The 19,393-nt window shown below is 39.4% G+C and overlaps 1 protein-coding gene across 1 annotated transcript in view; it reads left to right on the plus strand.

Moving 5' to 3' along the window:
• The window catches only part of RANBP9 (RAN binding protein 9), a 111,126-nt gene that overhangs the window by 9,984 nt on the left and 81,749 nt on the right, over positions 1 to 19,393 (plus strand). The window contains exon 2 of the mRNA XM_032247670.1: positions 6,725 to 6,836. Within this exon, the coding sequence (XP_032103561.1) occupies positions 6,725 to 6,836 (112 nt within the window). The remainder of the gene's footprint in view (positions 1 to 6,724; positions 6,837 to 19,393) is intronic.

A 19,393-nucleotide genomic window follows, 5' to 3' on the forward strand; every position in this document is an offset into this window, starting at 1 on the left:
TTTTTTTTTTTTTTTTTTTTTTTGAGTCGGAGTTTCGCTCTTGTTGCCCAGGTTGGAGTGCAATGGCGCAATCTCGGCTCACCGCAACCTCCGCCTCCCGGGTTCAGGCAATTCTCCTGCCTCAGCCTCCCGAGTAGCTGGGACTACAGGCGTGCGCCACCATGCCCAGCTAATTTTTGTATTTTTAGTAGAGACGGGGTTTCACCATGTTGACCAGGATGGTCTCGATCTCTTGACCTCGTGATCCACCCGCCTCGGCCTCCCAAAGTGCTGGGATTACAGGCGTGAGCCACCGCGCCTGGCTACTCAGTATTGTTTTAATTTGGCTTTGTAGGTAAACCGATGTGACATAAATTAGATAAGAATACTATATTACAAGGTATTGTGTTCCAGTAAATGTATATAAAATATAACATTTTAACAAATAAAATTGACTAGTATACCTGGTTATTACCTTTTTTTTTTTTTTTTTTTTCCTTGAGACAGAGTCTCGCTCTGTTATCCAGGCTGGAGTGCAGTGGCTTGGTCTCAGCTCACTGCAACCTCCGCCTCCCAGGTTCAAGTGATTGTCCTGCCTCAGCCTCCCAAGTAGCTGGGGTGACAGGTGCCTGCCAGCACACCTGGCTAATTTTTGTATTTTTAGTAGAGACGGGGTTTCGCCATGTTGGCCAGGCTGGTCTTTAACTCCTGACCTCAAGTGATCATCCCAAAGTGCTGGGATTACAGGTGTGAGCCACCACACCCAGGCTTGTTATTATTTTTAAGTTAGAAAAATATATACTCACCACTAACTCTAGTACATTATTGACAGTGATATATGTGTAGCACAGAGTTGTGGAATTTTGTGAAAAATCTGTACATTTTGGGGAAACTGTCCCTTTGCAGATTGAGGGGAGGGAGAGAGAAGAGAGGAAGAGAATGAAATACAAGTTTGAGAGGCTGACGCAGAGACTTCGAGGAAAGAGAAACTGGTTCCAGAGCACAGAATGGTTGATTTTGGAGAGGAGAGGATAGACTGTTCCTCTGATAATAGTAGAAGAAGTGAAGACTGCTATGGACACAGACCAGAGTGTAATAAGAGAGTAGAGAATTGAGTATGATCATAGCTAATGTCCTCCCATTTTTTTTTTTTTTTTTTTTTTTTTTTGAGACGTAGTCTTGCTTTTGTCACCTAGTCTGGCATGCACTGCTGTAGTCTGGGCTCACTGCAACCTCTGCCTCCAGGGTTCAAGCCTTTTTTTTTTTTTTTTTTTTTTTTTTTTTTTTGAGACGGAGTCTCACTCTGTTGCCAAGCTGGAGTGCAGTGGTGTGATCTCGGCTCACTGCAGTCTCCGCCTCCTGGGTTCAAGTGATTCTCCTGCCTCAGCCTCCTGAGTAGCTGTGAGATTATAGGTGTACACCACCATGCCTGGCCAATTTTTGTATTTTTAGTAGACATGGGGTTTCACCATGTTGGCCGGGATGGTCTCGATCTCTTGACCTCGTGATCTGCCTGTCTAGGCCTCCCAAAGTGCCAGGATTACAGGCGTGAACCGTGGCACTTGGCTGGTTCAAACCACTCTCCTGCCTCAGGCTCCCAAGTAGCTGGAAATACAGGTGCCCACCACCATACCATGCCCGGCTAATTTTTGTATTTTCAGTGGAGTAAAAGTACAACTGGTAAGTATGTTAGAAGAGTTTATTCAAACTCTTTCCATCAGATTGTGTGAATAAAAAGGAATTTCACCATGTTGGCCAGGCTGGTCTTGAAGTTTTGACCTCAGGCGCTCCTCCCATCCCCCCCTTCCAAAGTGCTGGGATTACAGGTGTGAGCCACTGTGTGTGAGCTCACAGGTGTGAGCCACTGTGCCCAACTGGCCTCCCATTTTCTTGATAAGAGACAAGGTACTTGCATTTTGCTAATGAATTTGAGTAGAGGGCGTAAGGTTTAAATGAAATGATGAAAATGTGGACTAGCCATTGAGAGGAATAGGGAACAAGCTGATTGAACATTTCTAAAAATATCGTTGGTAGCATTGAGAGTGCTCAGTTGACATCATTAGCTCATAGCAGTTGCTGTTTGTAAGATTTTAGACTGAATTCAGTGGAAGTTAACTGTCCAATGTTGGGGTAGGGAAGGTAGATTATAATATTGAGAGTGTGGTTTTGCTGGTTGGATATGATAGAAGGATGGCATATGAGGGAGATCAAGTATATTTGAAGTTTTAAGTGATTACCATGTAGCCTATCCTGGAAGAGGAAAAAGGGAGAAAAAAACACAAAGAGTTTGGGGAATTAGAGTTCCTGTGATGTTGAAGAGGAACTACAGATGTGAAGGCTGTAGAAAAGGAAGAGAACAGGATGGTGTGTCCTGGAGGAAGATAACGGTGTTTCTGCAATAATGTCATGAGTGCATGGCTGGAAAACCTCATGTGTACTGCAAAATCACTGTGCTAAATAACAGGACTTATGGGAAATATAAAGCTAGAGCAACGACTTAAAACTTTGGGAACTTTGTAAGCATTAACCAGAACACTACAAAAATTACAGTCCTAATAAAATAAAAGGCCAGTTAAATTTTCACTGTGCCCAGTATTGTAGGTGGCTGATCCGTTGCCGCCTTAGACTCTGGGTTTTGGCTCTTGCTTCTTCAAGAAGGAATGATTGAAGTTAGAGTGAAAGTTAGTGGGAATAAAGAGGTTCGGGAATTAAAATGTAGGGAAAAAATAATTACACGTGAGTGCTAAGTGTGTTAATGCACAGGAGAGATACATGTTGCTATGAGGGCTGGTAAAAAGGAGTTTTGACCAAGTTGGAGACATTAGAGAAAGAGTATGTGAGGAAGTAAAGCTTGAACTAAGTGTGTGAACTAGAGTGTGAGTAGGCCTTACTCAAGCTAAGAAGGATGGGTGGAGGGAATGAGCATGTGAGCAGACTGTGGCCTGACCAGTGGGAAGAACCGAAATAGTGCTGATGTGGCTGGAGCAGAAAGGAGGTGGAAAGTGCAGGTGGAGAGCAAGGTCAGATAAGGTGTTCAGGAAGTGTATCTTTTTCCTAGGCCGAAGGGAAGGCTTTAGAAGGAATTTTAGTTGTATTGAGGGCTGGCGGTATAAGGAAGGCTGATCAAGAAAGGCACTGGCTGGCTGCATGTTGGAGAGTGGATGGGAGTGGGAATGGGGTAGAAGAGTTTATTCAAACTCTTTCCATCACATTGTTTGAATAAAAAGAGTTGGCCAGGCGCAGTGGCTCACGCCTGTAATCCCAGTACTTTGGGAGGCCGAGGTGAGTGGATCATGAGGTCAGGAGATCGAGACCGTCCTGGCCATGGTGAAACCTGGTCTGTACTAAAATACAAAAAATTAGCTGGGTGTGGTGGCGCACACCTGTAGTCCCAGCTACTCAGGAGGCTGAGGCAGGGGAATCGCGTGAATCTATGTGATGGAGGTGGCAGTGAGCCGAAATCGTGCTACTGTACTCCAGCCTGGCAAAAGAGTAAGACTCCATCTCAAGAGGAAAAAAAAAAAAAAAGAGCTAAACTTGCTAGCCTTAGAGTTAGGAAGTAATACATGTATTTTCTTCTGAAGCCACATAGAAAAACTTAATATTGAGGACTTTGTAGTTTTAAAAGTTGAAACTTTGGCAGTATGAGGCCGTTTTATGGTTACCACAGAATTTAAGGTAATAATAAACTTTGAGGTGATGAGCATTGTTAGAAATAGACTCTTTGCTGCTGATATTACAATTGGAGCATTCCAAATCTGAAAATCAGAATGCTTTCAGAATTCAAAACTTGATTTTTTTATTCTTGAGACAGTCTTACTCTGTTGCCCAAGCTGGAGTGCTGTGGTGCTGTTGGTCACTGCAACTTCTCCCTCCCAAATTTAAGCGATTCTTGTGCCTCAGCCTCTTGAGTAGCTGAGATTACAGGCGCGCACCACCAAGCAGGCTGATTTTTGTATTTTTAGTAGAGATGGGGTTTCACTGTGTTGGCCAAGCTGGTCTGCAACTCCTGACCTCAAGTGATCCACCCACCTCAGCCTCCCAAAGTGCTGGAATTACAGGCGTGAGCCACCACTCTCGGCTCATAGGAGAAATGCTCATTGAAACATTTTAGATTTTGGATTTTTGGATTTAGGATGCTCAACTGGTAAGTATATGCAAATATTGTAAAATCTGAAAATTATCTAAAACACATCTGGTCCTAAGTATTTCAGATAAGGGATACTCGACTGGTCTCATTTAAGAAATAGTATAAAACCTTTTAATCTTGCATTTAAACTTTTCCTTATGCCTTTTACATCAAATTTAAATTTTAATTTAAGCATGAAACAAATCTTTTTAATTTTAACATTTACAGAATTTATCTGCAATTACTGAATCATAATAACTACAGGATTCTTGAAGATTTATAATTGGTACTTATAAAGTACTATAAGTAATTTTTGCATAATGAAAAATGTATGGGATTTTAATTCAAGCATGGATTTAATATATGATTCTACCAATTTGGGGCAAGGTATATAATATGTAAAAATTTTATTCTTTTTCTGTAGGCCCACGACCGATTACAATTTATTTCAAAAAGTGAGTTTAAATAATACCTGTTTCATAAATGTTGAATGAGAAAAATTTATACAAAAGCACCTAACACTTTGAGGGACTGTGACTTTCAAATATTAGCTTCTTTCTCTTTTCCCGTAGAAGTAGGGAGAATAGGACATGGGGATATGTGAAGTGATCCCCAAATGTTCATTGGAACTAAATCGTTCATGGGAGTTCGGAGCTCACACTGGATCAGGTTTCTTGAGTTTAAATCCCAGCACAAATCCTCGTTTGAAATTCTCATTCAGCTGTATGACCTTGGGCAAGTTTCCTGATTCCTCAACTATGAAATGATAATAAATAGTACCTACCTCATGGGGTTGTTTTGGATATTAAATGAGTTAATAAACAATGCTTTTAGAACAGTGCCTTTCACAAAGTATTAAATATATGTAACTATTATTTGTTATTAAGAATACTTTGGGATTACCTTACCCCTAAAAGTTTGGGTCACTCACCTTAAAAAAAAATTAGTGAATTTAGGATTCCAGTTAGATTCTCTCTAGATAGTTTTCTATAGATTTATTTGTTGCTATTTAATTTTTAAATATGTATTTAGTTTTGATGACCATTTCTTAGGTAACTTAATTATTTGAGCATACTTTGACCGAAAAAGATGTTTTACTGCCACCGTAATTAAATATTTATTAAAAAATAACTAGTACGGAGATTTGTGCTGTTGTTTGTTTTCTGCTGCGTAACTCAGTGTACCTGCATTTGTTAAAGTAGTTTTGAGGCATGTAAATATTGCTTCCATTTTTGTCTTCCTAACCAAGCTTGTTAACTCCTGGTCACCAGGCTAAAAGAACTTCTGCCCATAACCCAAGTTTCATGGCAATGGAAGGATTGGAGTTCGTTGCTTTTTTTTGTGGGGGGAGTAGGTGTGTGAACATGTACTAATTTGCATTGCAAGTGTAAACTGTTTAATAAGGTATATGTTAGAAATTTGGTGAAGTGTATGGTAGGAGAGGATATGATCTCCTTCATGTGTGATAATTATTGTATATCTTAAGATAACAATTTTTGACTTAAAAGAAGGTATTTAGTTTTAAAACAATCATGATATGTTCAAGGAGAATTCTGCTACCCATTAAGGTAATTTTATAGTATGACTGAAAGATTAATGCAAAGTTTGTATTGTGTGGAGCATATTTAACTAGAACACCCAAATAATGATTTAGAGTATTGTTTCTCATACAGCCCTTTTGGGGATTATGGAGATTTGTCTCACTCATACTCTGAGTACTTGCTGACATGCTACTTCAACTTCTGTCTTTATTCTCCCATGGTTTTATGGACATATTTTCTCTTAATATTGTCCACATGCCAGCTTTCGAGGTAATTTGTATATTGGGTGAGAGGTAGAGGAAGTGACTGTGAGTTTAGGAAACCGTAAGGGATTAGAATTGAGGAATAGCTGGTTTAAAAAGTTTGAAAGCCATTATCTAACATATTGTCTAAAATGTCAGCAGTGGCATGGTGTTATTTCCTTTCTTTAAAAGGAAAAAAATAAAATGCGTTTAGAAATAAGATGTATTTCTCAATAGGCTGTTATTGGCCCAAGAGAGTTTGTGAATCAGCTTTAATTAATAAGATTATATCAAAGAACAAAATTGTAAATTCTTAAGAAAGCTGTTTTGCCAGTTCAATATAATTGTATAAGATTTCACTTAGAAATATACGATATGGTTTAAATATACGATATGCTTCTGGTTTAAAGAGCAGGCCTTTGGCAAGAGTATACAGAAATTATGTAAGTTAAATGCAAATTTAGACCTGATAAAATTAAGATCATTCTCTCATGTTCCTCAAATACAGCTTTTTTCTCTTAAAAATATAGCGTACTCTATCACATCTTTTATTTAATTTGCATAAAGGGCTGCTAGGTTCAATTTACATATTCAGATTCTGGAATCTTAATAAAACTAGTAATAGTGTGAGGAGTTCTGTGGCTAACTTGGGCTATTTTGCATATTGGGTTAATGGTGATGATAAACGTTTTATTGAGTATTTGAACCGATAGGAGCAGAAATTATATATCATTCCTAAAACCTATATGTTTCTGAATTGTTTAAGATTTTCATTTTCCTATTTCAGTGAATATCTCATGTGATTTCTTTTTTCCTTCCTGTTTCATATGCAGGTCATGGCAAAACCCCAAAAGATGCAGCATCAGTTCGAGCCACGCATCCAATACCAGCAGCCTGTGGGATTTATTATTTTGAAGTAAAAATTGTCAGTAAGGGAAGAGATGGGTAAGTGTAAACTTTGGTGAGAAAAATCATTTGCTGGTTTTTTTGTTTTGATTCATAATTTTTATGATGTAATTGGAAAGTTGGAATCCTGGAAATTTTGGTAATTGAAAAAGTGGAACCTGAATATTCCAGCATAACAGATTGGATCTGGTTATGGTTAAATACTAGTTGAAGTTAAAGCTTGAGTTGGTGATATTAGCTAAGCTATTCTGGTAGGTTTATTATTAAAATGGAGAATTGGATTGAGGAATGGAGGGACAATGACTCATTTTCCATGACTTTTCTTACACTGCTTTTTTCTGAATTCTGCTAAGAAGTTAAATCCTCTCAAAACTAGTAATCATAGTCAATTGGTGATTCACAGGTATTTTACAGATATTGGGCCTTAGAATTTTAGGTTTCATCTGGGAAATGTATATTTGTATGCTCTCAACTAGAGGAGATTCTCAGGGTTTAGGATGTGGTTTAGAAACTTTTAAATGAGAATTCCATGGAAAAACTGGAAACCAAATTTTATATCATTGCCTTTCAGCTTGGGATTGGTGTGTGGTTTGTGTGGATATCAGAATCACTTATGAGACTATTAAAAATAGTTTTTGGGCCTTACCTCAAAAGTTCCTAAATTAGAATTTTCAGAAGTAAGGCTTTGGGCAAGATGGGCATTTTGAGAAAGCTCCACACTGAATTTTGGTGCCTCTCCCTGGTTAAGCACTAATTACCTAGAATCATTGGAGCTATCCTATAGTGTTTCCTTATGACTTTATTGCATATCAGAATTCTCTTATAGCAGCCATAGGATCATTAGTTGAGTTACCAGGACAAAGTTATTGGGCTGTGTGGGTAAGTTGCCCTGTGAAGTCAGTTAGGTTGACCTCAAATCAACCCCCCCATTAGTGGTTCTCCTATGTTTAATTAACAAATTCAATAGATTACCGCTTTATTGGCTGAATCTTCTCGATGTCAACAGTATGAACAAGAGAAAATAAAAACTTGGAATTCAGTGACAGCTTTTTATGTAACTGCCTCAGTTTTCCCAGGGTAATCAAGCCAAAGAGAAAAATTAGAGATGCCAAGGATAGAGTGGTTGAGAGAGGCCCCATATTGAAATAGGCACATGATTGTCACCATTTTTCATTTTATAAGCTGTATAATCAGTAAGCTGATTATTTTTATACTTCGTTTTATCATCATTTTCATAATGCTGGTATTGTTGAGGATGATTCCCAGGGTTCTCTTTACCTTTTGCTCTGCTTATTCTGTCTTTACATGAACTTGACCTTATATTTGGTTGCAAGTACCCTTATGGTTCTCAAATCTAATGCTGTGTCTTAGCTTACTCCCTTGAGCTCCAGACAATGTACCTAACCAAATGTTTGCATTTGACTGTCCCATAGGGGTTTAAATTTAGCTTGTTTAAAATTTTTTTCTGAAAACTGTTTGGTTGGTGATTTCCCTAGTGCTAGAAACTTGAGAATTTCCTGCTTTTAACTTTTCTGTTCATCTCTACTGCCTTTCCCTTAGTCAGATCTCAATTATTTATCTGCTGAATTACTCTGAGGTAGTTGGTTGATGGGTCTGCAGTTGTTCCCTGTTTTGCTCTTATCCTAGTCTATAACTTGTCAGTGTTCTAATAAAGAACTGAATCGTCCCTACTCCTTTTTTGAGATCATTTGGGATATCTGTTGCTTCAAGGATAAAATGTAGAGCTTCTTAACAGGACCCTGTGATGATGTGACTAGCTCTTGTGTAATTTTTCAATCTCTTTGTAGCCAGGATCCCTTATCCTTTTTCTTTTGTTTTTAAAATTAGGTATATGTTACATACAGTAAATTTTATTGTTTTTAGTATACAGTTCTGTGAGTTTTGACAAACATGTATAGTCATATAACCACCATGGCAGTCAATGTGGGAATATCCCCTTATCTGTGGGGGTTACATTCCAAGAACCTTTGTGGATGCCTGAAACAGCAGATAGTACTAAATTCTATATATACGGTTTTTTTCAGTCTGATAATTGAGAGGGCTACTCAGTGACTGAAGGGCATGTGGTATATATAACATGGATATGCTAGACAAAGGAATGATTCCCAGGCAAGAATAGGGCGGGACCGAGTCCAGTGGCATGAGATTATATCGTGTTACTCAGAATGGCATGCAGTTTAAAACTTATGAATTGCTTATTTCTGGAATTTTCCAGTTAATATTTTTGGACCTCAGTTGACTGGATAACTGAAACAGTGAGGAAAGCAAAACCACAGATAAGTGCGGACTACTGTATATAGAACAGCTCTATCACCCCCGAAAATTCCTCCATATCCTTTTGTAGACAACCCTTCCCTATCTCTAGCCTCTGGTCACTATTGATTGGTTTTCTCTCTCTATAGTTTGGCCATTTCAAGAATGGCATATAAATGGAGTCGTATAGTTTATAGCCTTTTAAGTCTGGTATCTTTCATTTAGCATAACACATTTGAGATTCCTCCCTGTTGTATATATTCATAGAACAGTCCTTTTTTTTTTTTTTTTTTTTTTTGGAGACAGATTCTCACTCTGTCGCCAGGCTGGAGTGCAGTGGTGATCTCAACTCTCTGCAAACTCTGCCTCCTGGGTTCAACTGACCACACCCAGCTAATTTTTGTATTTTTAGTAGAGATAGGGTTTCACCATGTTGGCCAGGATGGTCTTGATCTCCTGACCTCATGATTCGCCTGCCTCGGTCTACAAAAGTGCCGGGATTACAGGCATGAGCCACCATGCCTGGCCAGAACAGTCCTTTTTAATCTAATTGTGTAGATGAGTAAACCAGAGTTTGCCTACCGACTCCTCAGTTGAGGAACTTCTCAGTTGTTTCTAGTTTTTTTTGGCCGGAACTGTAAACATTTACATACAGGTTTTTGTGTAAACATAAATTTTCTTTTCACAAGTAAATATCTAGGAGTGGGATTGCTGGATTGTAGTTAAGTATATTTTTAACTTCATAAGAAACTGCCAAATTGTTTCACAAAAGTGGCTGTACTAGTTGGCATTTCATTTTTTCTTTTCTTTTCTTTTTTTTTTTTTGAGCCGGAGTCTCACTTTGTCACCCAGGCTGGAGTTCAGTGGCGCAATCTCAGCTCCCTGCAACCTCCGCCTCCTGGGTTCAAATGATTCTCCTGCGTCAGCCTCCCAAGTAACTACAGGCACACACTGCCAGTCCTGGCTAATTTTATTTATGATGCGGATGTTTTTTGTATTTTTAGTTGAGATGGGGTTTCACCATGTTGCCCAGCCTGGTGTCAAACTCCTGTCCAAGTCCTGAGCTTAGCCTCCCAAAGTGCTGGGATTACAGGCGAGAGTCACCGGTGTCTGGCCTCCTAGTTTGTATTTCTACCAGCAATGTATGAGAGTTCCTGTTGATCTTAGCACTACGTATTGTCAGTTTTGTTTTTTTTAAATAATTTTTAGCCATTATAATAGGTGTGTCTAGTGGTTTTAATTTACATTTCCCTAATGACTAGTGATACTGAATCCCTGATTCTCACCTGCTTTTAACCTATAAGGTACCATCTGTAGTTCTCTAACTGTACATGCTGGCTTATATTTCCAGTTCCTTATACATACCCTTCCTTCACCTTCTCTTAATCTCTTTCGCCATTTGCCTAGCTAATTAATTAGTCTTCAAGCCCTAGTTTGAGTACCTTTCTTGTGGCATTTTCTCCCTAAAGTAGGAATATGCCTTTTCTCTGCCTCCTGTACATTTTGGGCAGACTGTAATTGTGATATTTATGTTATTTCAATTGTCTGCTTACTGCCAGTGTGACCCTATAGATTTAAGAGTAAGGGACTATTTTACTTGAATTTCTATAATTCCAGTACTTAATTTATAGCTGGCTTTTAAATGCATGAATAAATGAATGGATTAGAAGAAGTACAATTCTTGCATGTTCTTGGAGAAAACTTTTTTTTTTTTGAGATGGCATCTCGCTGTGTTGCCCAGGCTGGAGTGCAGTGGCTTGATCTTGGCTGACTACAACCTATGCCTCCTGGGTTCAAGCAGTTCTCCCTGCCTCAGCCTCCTAGTAGCTGGGATTGCAGGCATGTGCCATCATGCCCAGCTAATTTTTGTATTTTTAGTAGAGACGAGGTTTCACCAAGTTGGCCAAGGCTGGTCTTGAACTCCTGACATCAGGTGATCCACCTGCCTCTGCCTCCAAAGTGCTGGAATTATAGGTGTGAGCCACCGCGCCTGGCCTTTTTGTTGTTGTTGTTTTTGTTTTTTGAGACACAGTTTTGTTCTTGTTGCCCAGGCTGGAGTGCGATGGCGTGATTTCAGCTTGCTGCAACCTCCGCCTCTCAGGTTCAAGCGATTCTCCTGCCTCAGCCTCCCCAGTAGCTGGGATTCCAGGCATGCACCACCACGCCCAGCTAATTTTGTACTTTTAGTAGAGACAGGGTTTCACCATGTTGGCCAGGCTGATTTCGAACCCCTGACCTCAGGTGATCTGCCTGCCTTGGCCTCCCAAAGTCCTGGGATTACAGGTGTGAGCCACCGTGCCTGTTGTTACATTTCTTTTGCCAAACTGTTATATTTTTTTGGTCGTATTTCATTTATCTCCCTGGTAAACTTGTAGAAAAAAGTCCTAGGCCCAACCCATTGTTTTAGAAAGGAAAGAACAATTCATTTCTGTTGAAAACCTACTCATATTGCTAATTTTGGCCAAGTAATATTTTTCTGGAGAAAAAATTCTTTCGAAAATCCCAAAATTTTTGTAAAGTATGGACCAGAAAGAGTAGCTGTTAGTCACCTTTTGTTTGCAGTGATGTATGCCCATTGGAGAGTTTATTACACTTCATTTAAAACTGAATTTCCCCTGGGCACAGTGGCTTAATGCCTCTAATCCTAGCACTTTGGGAAGCCAAGGCGGGCGGATCTCGAGATCAGGAGTTCGAGACCAGCCTGGCCAACGTAGTGAAACCCTGTCTCTACTAAAAATACAAAAAATTAGCTGGGCGTGGTGACAGGCACCTATAATCTCAGCTACTCGGGAGGCTGGGGCAGAGGAATCACTTGAACTCAGGAGACAGAGGTTGCAGTGAGCCAAGATTGTGCCACTGCATTCTAGCCCAGGCAGCTGTGTGAGACTCAGTCTCAAAACAAAACAAAACAAAACTGAATTTTCTTTTAAACAAAGTGTTCATCCAAGATCTCAGTTTTTAAAATAAATTGTCCTTGGCAACAAATTTTCATATGAAATGGCAAGAGTTGGGTAAGAATTGCCTCTTCCAATAGAGTAGAAAGAACTGGTGTTAATGTATTATGTGCTTGTAAAGACTTAATTTCTCCTATGGTGTACATTAGGAATATGACTGTCATGATTGTTACTTATATTTTTTTATTGCCTAGAAAATGAGACTTGAAGACTTTTTTTTTTAATTGAGTGAAAGAATATATTTCATTTTCTGTCATGAGTTTTCATTTAAACTGAACCTAATTTTTGTATATATGCAGTTAAATAAACTTATTAGAACAAAATAGTCTCTTTAAATATTAATTTAAAAAATATAATGCATTTCACAACAAAAAATTAAATCACTTTATCTACATGACTTTTTTTCCAAGACGGGGTCTTGCTGTGTCACTGAGGCTAGGGTGTAGTGGTGTGATCTTGGCTCACTGCAACCTCTGGGTTCAGACAATTCTCCTTTCTTAGTCTGTCCTAGTAGCTGGGATTACAGGCATGCGCCACCACACCCAGCTAATTTTTGTATTTTCAGTAGAGATGGGGTTTCACCATGTTGGCCAGGCCAGTCTTGAACTCCTGACCTCAAGTGATCTGCCTGCCTCGGCCTCCCAAAGTGGTGGGATTACAAACGTGAGCCACCATGCCCAGCCCTCCATAACTTCTTTAACAGGTATGTATTTACTTTCCCTTCTTTTTAGTGACCATTGACTGTTGAGATGAATTTCTTTAAGGAGTCTGTATGTTACGCACTTTCAGTTCAGGAATTTCATTCAACTTTTAAATTATGCATACTAATAGAGGCAGTGGAGATACAGTTAATTCTAAATGTGAGAGATAATAAAATTTTCATTTGAAAGTTTTTAGAATTATAATTTATTATGAATGGTATTTTTAGCTCTTCAAACAAAATATTGATGCCACTCTTTGACAGTGTTTCAGTGAGAACTGGCAAGTAATCCAGTCTCTCTGTTCTGTTCCTAAATTCTTCTGCTGATAATAAAGTGCACTCTTTCAGAATGTTCCTTTTATGCTTGCTGACTTTCTAGATTATTTCTTGTCGGAAGAGGAGAACAAAGGTCTTTCTTCCTGTCTAGCCTTAAAAAGACTTTGAAAACTAGAAGTCTGTTTTTCTAGTTTTGATTGGTTGTAAGTGGCAAATGGAAGCACAGGGCAAATGTGGACAAAGAGTAAACAATGTACTTATTATAAGTAAGCAATATATGTATTAATTTAGCAAATACATTTTGAACACCTATGCTATATCACATCGCCAGTGCCTAAGTGAGGATAAGAAATTCTTTTATTCATTTGTCTTATTCATCGTTCTTACTAGAGGACCTGACATTTAGTAGAAACTCAATTAATACAATGAGTGAATTGAATGTGGTCCCTGCCTTCAAGGAAGATCAAATCCTTTAACAACAGGGATATGTTCTAAGACATGGGTCATTGGGCGGTGTTTTTCGTTTTTTGTTTTTTAATGAACATCGTAAAGGGTACTTGTATAAACCTAGATGGTATAGCCTACTACATACCTAGGCTGTACCATTGTATACATAGTTCTTTGTTGACCAAAATATTGGTAAGCAGTATTTGGAAGATATAGTGGACAGGTCATGGAGAGAAATAGGCAACTCTAAGACATAATACACTAGGTACTTAAGAATGAGACTATATATGGGAAAAGAATGGAATCAGATGTTATAGAGCCTTGATGATTTATAAGGTAGAATTTTCCTTAGGTAGAAGGGAGCCTTCAGGATTTTTTTGTTTGTTTGTTTGCGGCAGACTCTTGCTCTGTCACCCAGGTTGGAGTGCAGTGGCACAATCATGGCTGGCTGTAGCGTCGACCTCCCATGCTTAACGCAATCCTCCTGCTTCAGCTCAGCCTCCCAAGTAGCTGGAACTACTGGTGTGCATCACCATGCCCAACTTTTTTGTAAAGATGGGGTCTCGGTATGTTACATAGGGTGGTCTTGAACTCCTGGCCTCAGGCGATCCTCCTGCCTCCCTAAGTGCTGGGATTACAGGCGTGAGTCACTGCACCCAGCCTCCCTTCAATCTTCATGAGTAGAGAAGAGATGTGACCTCTTTTAGAAAGATAATACCAAGTGGGGAGAGGATGAAAAGTGTGATGGCAATGTGCAAGATTGCTAGAGAGTGTAGGGGCTAGAGCTAGGAGTTAGGTTGTGAGGCTGTTGTCTGAGGATAGAGTGTGCTAGAGATCAAAGAAAAAAAATAACGAGGAAAATAACACAGGAGGAAATTTAATTTATTGAGTACCTGTTAATATGCCAAATACTCTGCTAAGAACCTAGGATTAACAAAGATGGAGACAGGGTTGTAAACATGGCTGAGAGAGGGTACCTAGTCTCCAGAAGTGTGCAGGTAAGAAGGGAAATGAACATGTACATAAATAATGAAATCCAGCATGAGATACACAGTAGTAGACATAGAAACAAACTAGAGAAGTATATTGGAGGAAGTAACCAACTGTATTGGAAGACGGGGTAGTGATCATGGAAGTCTTCATGGGAAGCTAACATAAAATTACAGAAGAAGATTATAGTTAAACATAAGCTTCTCTTCTCTGTCCTTCAGTTGCTTGGGTATTGTTCACAAGATAGGATATGAACAGAGATTTTAAAGATTAGTTGTTTTAGAAGCCGACTAGTTACTTTTGTTAAGAAATATAGTGGAGATATAAATCTTGGCTCTGCCACTTTATTAGTTCTGTGATTTTGTATTTTTCGACAGACTCTCAGTCTTACCTGTGAAAAGAAAAAATAGTGCCAACCTCATAAGACTCAGTTACATAATTCACTTAAAGCACTTATTAGAGTCCCTGGTGTGAAGCAAACTCAGGATAGCTTGATGCTGCTCTGAAAAAAGGTGCCTGGTGCACAGCAAACTGATGTCTTCATGCTGCTGCTGCTGCTGCTGCTGCGGGAGGAAGTTCAGCATAAAGTTTAGTGGGAGGAATGTGTCTGGAGATGATCATGAAGGGACTTCTAATGCTAATGGATGTTACCTTATCTTTCAGGTGCTAGTTTTAAGCAAGGGAGTTATATGGTTGCATTTGCTTTTTAAGTAGGTTATGTGAGGGTAATATGGAAAATAGATCTGAGGCTGACTCCAGAGATCAGTTGGGCTATTATAATAATAAATCGAGGGTTTAATTTGTGTAGTGGGGTTGGAGAGGAAAGCAGGCAGATTTGTTAACTGGTTAGGACTTATTTTATTTTATTTATTTTTTTTTACAAGAAATCTGTCTTTGTTTCCTTGATTAGGAAGTAGGAGTAGTAAGTAGGTAAAGATAGTTGTTGTTAGAGTATTAAGAATGACTCCCTGGCTTTTTTTTTTTGGAGACAGTTTTGTTCTTGTTGCCCAGGCTGGAGTGCAGTGGTGATCTCGGCTCACTGCAGCCTCTGCCCCTAGGTTCAAGTGATTCTCCTGTCTCATGTGCCACCACACCCGGCTAATTTTGTATTTTTAGTAGAGACAGGGTTTCTCCCATATTGGTTAGGCTGGTCTCGAACTTCTGACCTCAGGTGATCTGCCCGCCTCGGCCTCCCAAAGTGCTGGGATTACAGGTGTCAGCCACTGTGCCTGGCCTACTCCCTGGCTTTTGACTTAGAAGATTAAATGGCTAGTGATGTAACTAAACATATCAGAAAATACTGGAAGATTTTTTTTTTTTTTTTTTTTTTTAAAGAGATAGGGCCTCGCTTCGTTGCCCAGACTGACGTGTGGTTGTATGATCATAGCTCACTGCAGCCTCTAACTCCTGGGCTCAAGGGATCCTCCTGCCTGAGCCTGCCAAAGTGCTGGGATTATAATTGTGAGCCATCACACATGGCCAGGAAGTGAATCTTTAAAGATGATGATGATGGTAATAGTGTTTGAACTGCTATGGGAAACCCAAAAGATTAATAGCAAAAGTTTTGACTAAAAGTAAATGGAATTTAGGAGAGTAGGGCTGAAGGTAGATTTTGGAGTCATCAGAATGTAAGTTGTTAAAGCCATAGGAATTGATGGGATAACCCAAGTATGTACTGTTAAAAAAAAAAGAAGAGGGCCTAAGGTGGACACCTTTAACACCACATTTAAAGGACATATAGAAGGAGGGAATTCATCTGAGATTCTTTTCATTTACTTACGAATTTTTTTAAAAAAATTTCTTCCTTGTAACATAATCATCTGATTCTAAAAAAGCAAATGGTCAAGAGAATTAGAAGGCAGTGATCCTAGGTGTTCTCAGAAGCCAAGGAAGTCAGTTCAAAGGAGGACTGCCAAGTGTCCATTGGTTTGTCATTTGGGAGGTTAACTAGTCTTTGTGATAGCAGTTTCCTTGAAATTGGGGTGATAACAGTGTGCAGTGTGTCAAAGAGTGAAATTGGGGTACAGTGTGTCAAAGAATTAGAGGTAAGGAATGGAGATAATGTGCCAGTGGACTAAGTAGCTGTGTTACTATTGTGAGAAACAATAATTCACAGCCCGTTTAGAAAAGTAATACACTGCCAATTTGATAATTCAAGGTCAGGCGTGATGGCTCATGCTTGTAATCCCCTCACTTTTGAAGGCTGAGATGGAAGGATTGCTTGAGCCCAGTACTTTGAGATCAGCCTGGGCAACAAAGTGAGACCCTGTTTCTAAAAAAAATAATAATAAAATTAGGCTGGGCATGGTGGCGCATGCCTGTAATCCCAGCACTTTGGGAGGCTGAGGCGGGTGGATCACCTGAGGTCAGGAGTTCGAGACCAGCCTGGCCAACATGCTGAAACCTCGTCTCTACTAAAAATACAAAAAATTAGCTGGATGTGGTGGTGCACACCGGTAATCCCAGCTACTCAGGAGGCTGAGGCAGGAGAATCCCTTGAACCCAGGAGGTGGAGGCTGCAGTGAGCCAAGATCACGCCACTCCAGTTTGGGCAGTAGAGTGAGACTCTGTCTCAAAAAGAAAATAAAGAAATAAAAATAATAAAATGGGGCGGGTGTGTAGTGGGATGTGCCTGTGGTCTCAGCTATATGAAAGGCTGAGCCAGGAAGGTCTCTTGAGTCCAGGAGGTCAAGGCTGCAGTTAACTGTGAGTGTGCCACTACACTCCATCCTAGGCTACAGATCAAGACTCTGTTTTGGGGGTAAAAAAAAAAAACAGAGGGAAAATTTTGAAATTCGCAAAAAGAAAATTTGGAAAGTACAGAAAAATGTAAGGAGGAAAACTAAACCATAATTTTGTATAATTAATTGCTATCAATACTTCTGCCTGTTTCCTTCCAGATTTTATATATACACTTATATTTTAAGCTTAGTTATACTCTTTTCTTGATTTGAAGTCTTGCTCTGTCTGTGGTGCGATCTGGGCTCACTCAGTCTCTGTCTTCTGGGTTCAAGTGTTTCTCCTGCCTCAGCTTCCTAAGTAGGTGGGACTACAGACACATGCCACTATGCCCAGCTAATTTTTGTAATTTTAGTAGAGACCGGGTTTCACCATGTTGGCCAGCATGGTCTTCATCTCTCGACCTCATGATCTGCCTGCCTTGGCCTCCCAAAGTGCTGGGATTACAAGTGTGATCCCCTGTGCCCAGTCTAGTTATACTCTTTTTTTTTTTTTTTTAATAGGTTTTTGCATCCTGTGTTTATTATTAATTTATTTTATTTTTTTGGAGACAGGGTATTTCCCTCTTGTCCAGGCTGTAGTGCAGTGGCACAATCATAGCTCACTGTAACCTCAAACTGTTGGGTTCAAGTGATGCTCCTGCCTCAGCCACTCAAGTAGGGAGGACTACAGACATGTGTCACCATGCCTGGCTTATTTTTAATTTTTTTTTTCTTTTTTTTTTTAGACGGAGTCTTGCTCTGTTGCCAGGCTGGAGTGCAGTGGTGCAATCTCGGCTCACTGCAACCTCTGCCTCCTGAGTTCAAGTGATGCGCCTGTCTCAGCCCCCTGAGTAACTGGGACTACAGGTGTCCGCCAACATGCCTGGCTAATTTTTGTATTTTTAGTAGAGAAGGGGATCTCTTGACCTTGTGATCCACCTGCCTCAGCCTCCCAAAGTGCTGGGATTACAGGTGTTGAGCCACTGTGCCCGGCCCTATTTTAAAATTTTTTTGTAGAGGATTACTATTTATTTATTTCTATGCAACAGTTACTGTGTATTTTTTGTATAATTATAAACATTTTTCCATGAGATTAAAAGCTCTGAATATCTTATTTTTGGCCATGGCATAGTCTGTTATAAGTATATTATGGCACATCCATAGCTGTTCTCCTGTTGCTAGTTACTTGGATTGTTTTAATTCTTTCACTATTCTAAGTAATCTTTTTTGCATGAAATTTATCTTTATTTCCTTAGAAAAGATTCCTTGAAGCGGAGTTATAGATCACAAGAAGGGGCATGCACATATTTAAGGCTTATGATACATGCCAAGTTACTCTCCAGAAAAATTATTCCTGTTTATGTTTGGGTGGGAGACACCTTGTTGTATGTATATGCTGAGGAGAAGGAATCACTAGTGAGCTGAGGAGAAGACTGAGGGGGCTAACGAGGCAAGTTTCTTTGCCCAGTGGGTAGGATATGGGGATTTAAGTATAAATTAGGAATGTGGGATGGTATATGGAATTTACTTATTGGCACTTACCACTGCCTCTAGAAGCCTGTCTTGACAAACTTTCCGCCTTCAAACTAGATTAGGCTTCTCTGTTAACGCCCTTTCATGGTGTCTTGTACTTCCCCTTCATAGCATTTAATCACATTCATCATTATTTAAGATCTGTCCTGCCGTAGAGTATCCCCTGTATAGAGGGCACAGACTTGTCGTTTTCACAGTTTTATCTGTGTTGTCCTACACATAGATAATCAATGTTCATTGATCAGAGAACTGAAAGTATTGAGGAACTATGAGATTTAAAGCCATGAATTTGTGACAACGGTTTACATACTTATAGTATCACTTTTCACGGTATACTCAGCTGCTTAGAGAGGAGAGTTGAATTATATAACTGATGCAAAATGGAAGACTATAGGTTAGGTAAATTGGAAGAACAATGATAGTATTTGAGGTTATTGGTGAGGGAATATTTAAATGGACTGTTTTAGTTCGGTGAGTCTTGGATTTTGGATATGTTCTTTACCTACATTTTGAAACCATCAAGAATGGTAGGAGCCTCAATTTTGATGGAGAGAAAAATTGGTTATTTAAGAAGGTATGAAATAGGGAAAAGCGACCTAGAGCTATATAACCATCATGTTTCTCAAATTACTCTTGAGTCGGTTATCTTTAGTGCAGTTTAAATCCCAAATCACCCTTACCTCTTACTCTATCAGTTATTTT

The sequence above is a fragment of the Sapajus apella genome, unplaced genomic scaffold (assembly GCF_009761245.1).
Source record: "Sapajus apella isolate SASKATOON/1434 unplaced genomic scaffold, GSC_monkey_1.0 scaffold63, whole genome shotgun sequence".
Taxonomy (NCBI): Eukaryota; Metazoa; Chordata; class Mammalia; order Primates; family Cebidae; genus Sapajus; species Sapajus apella.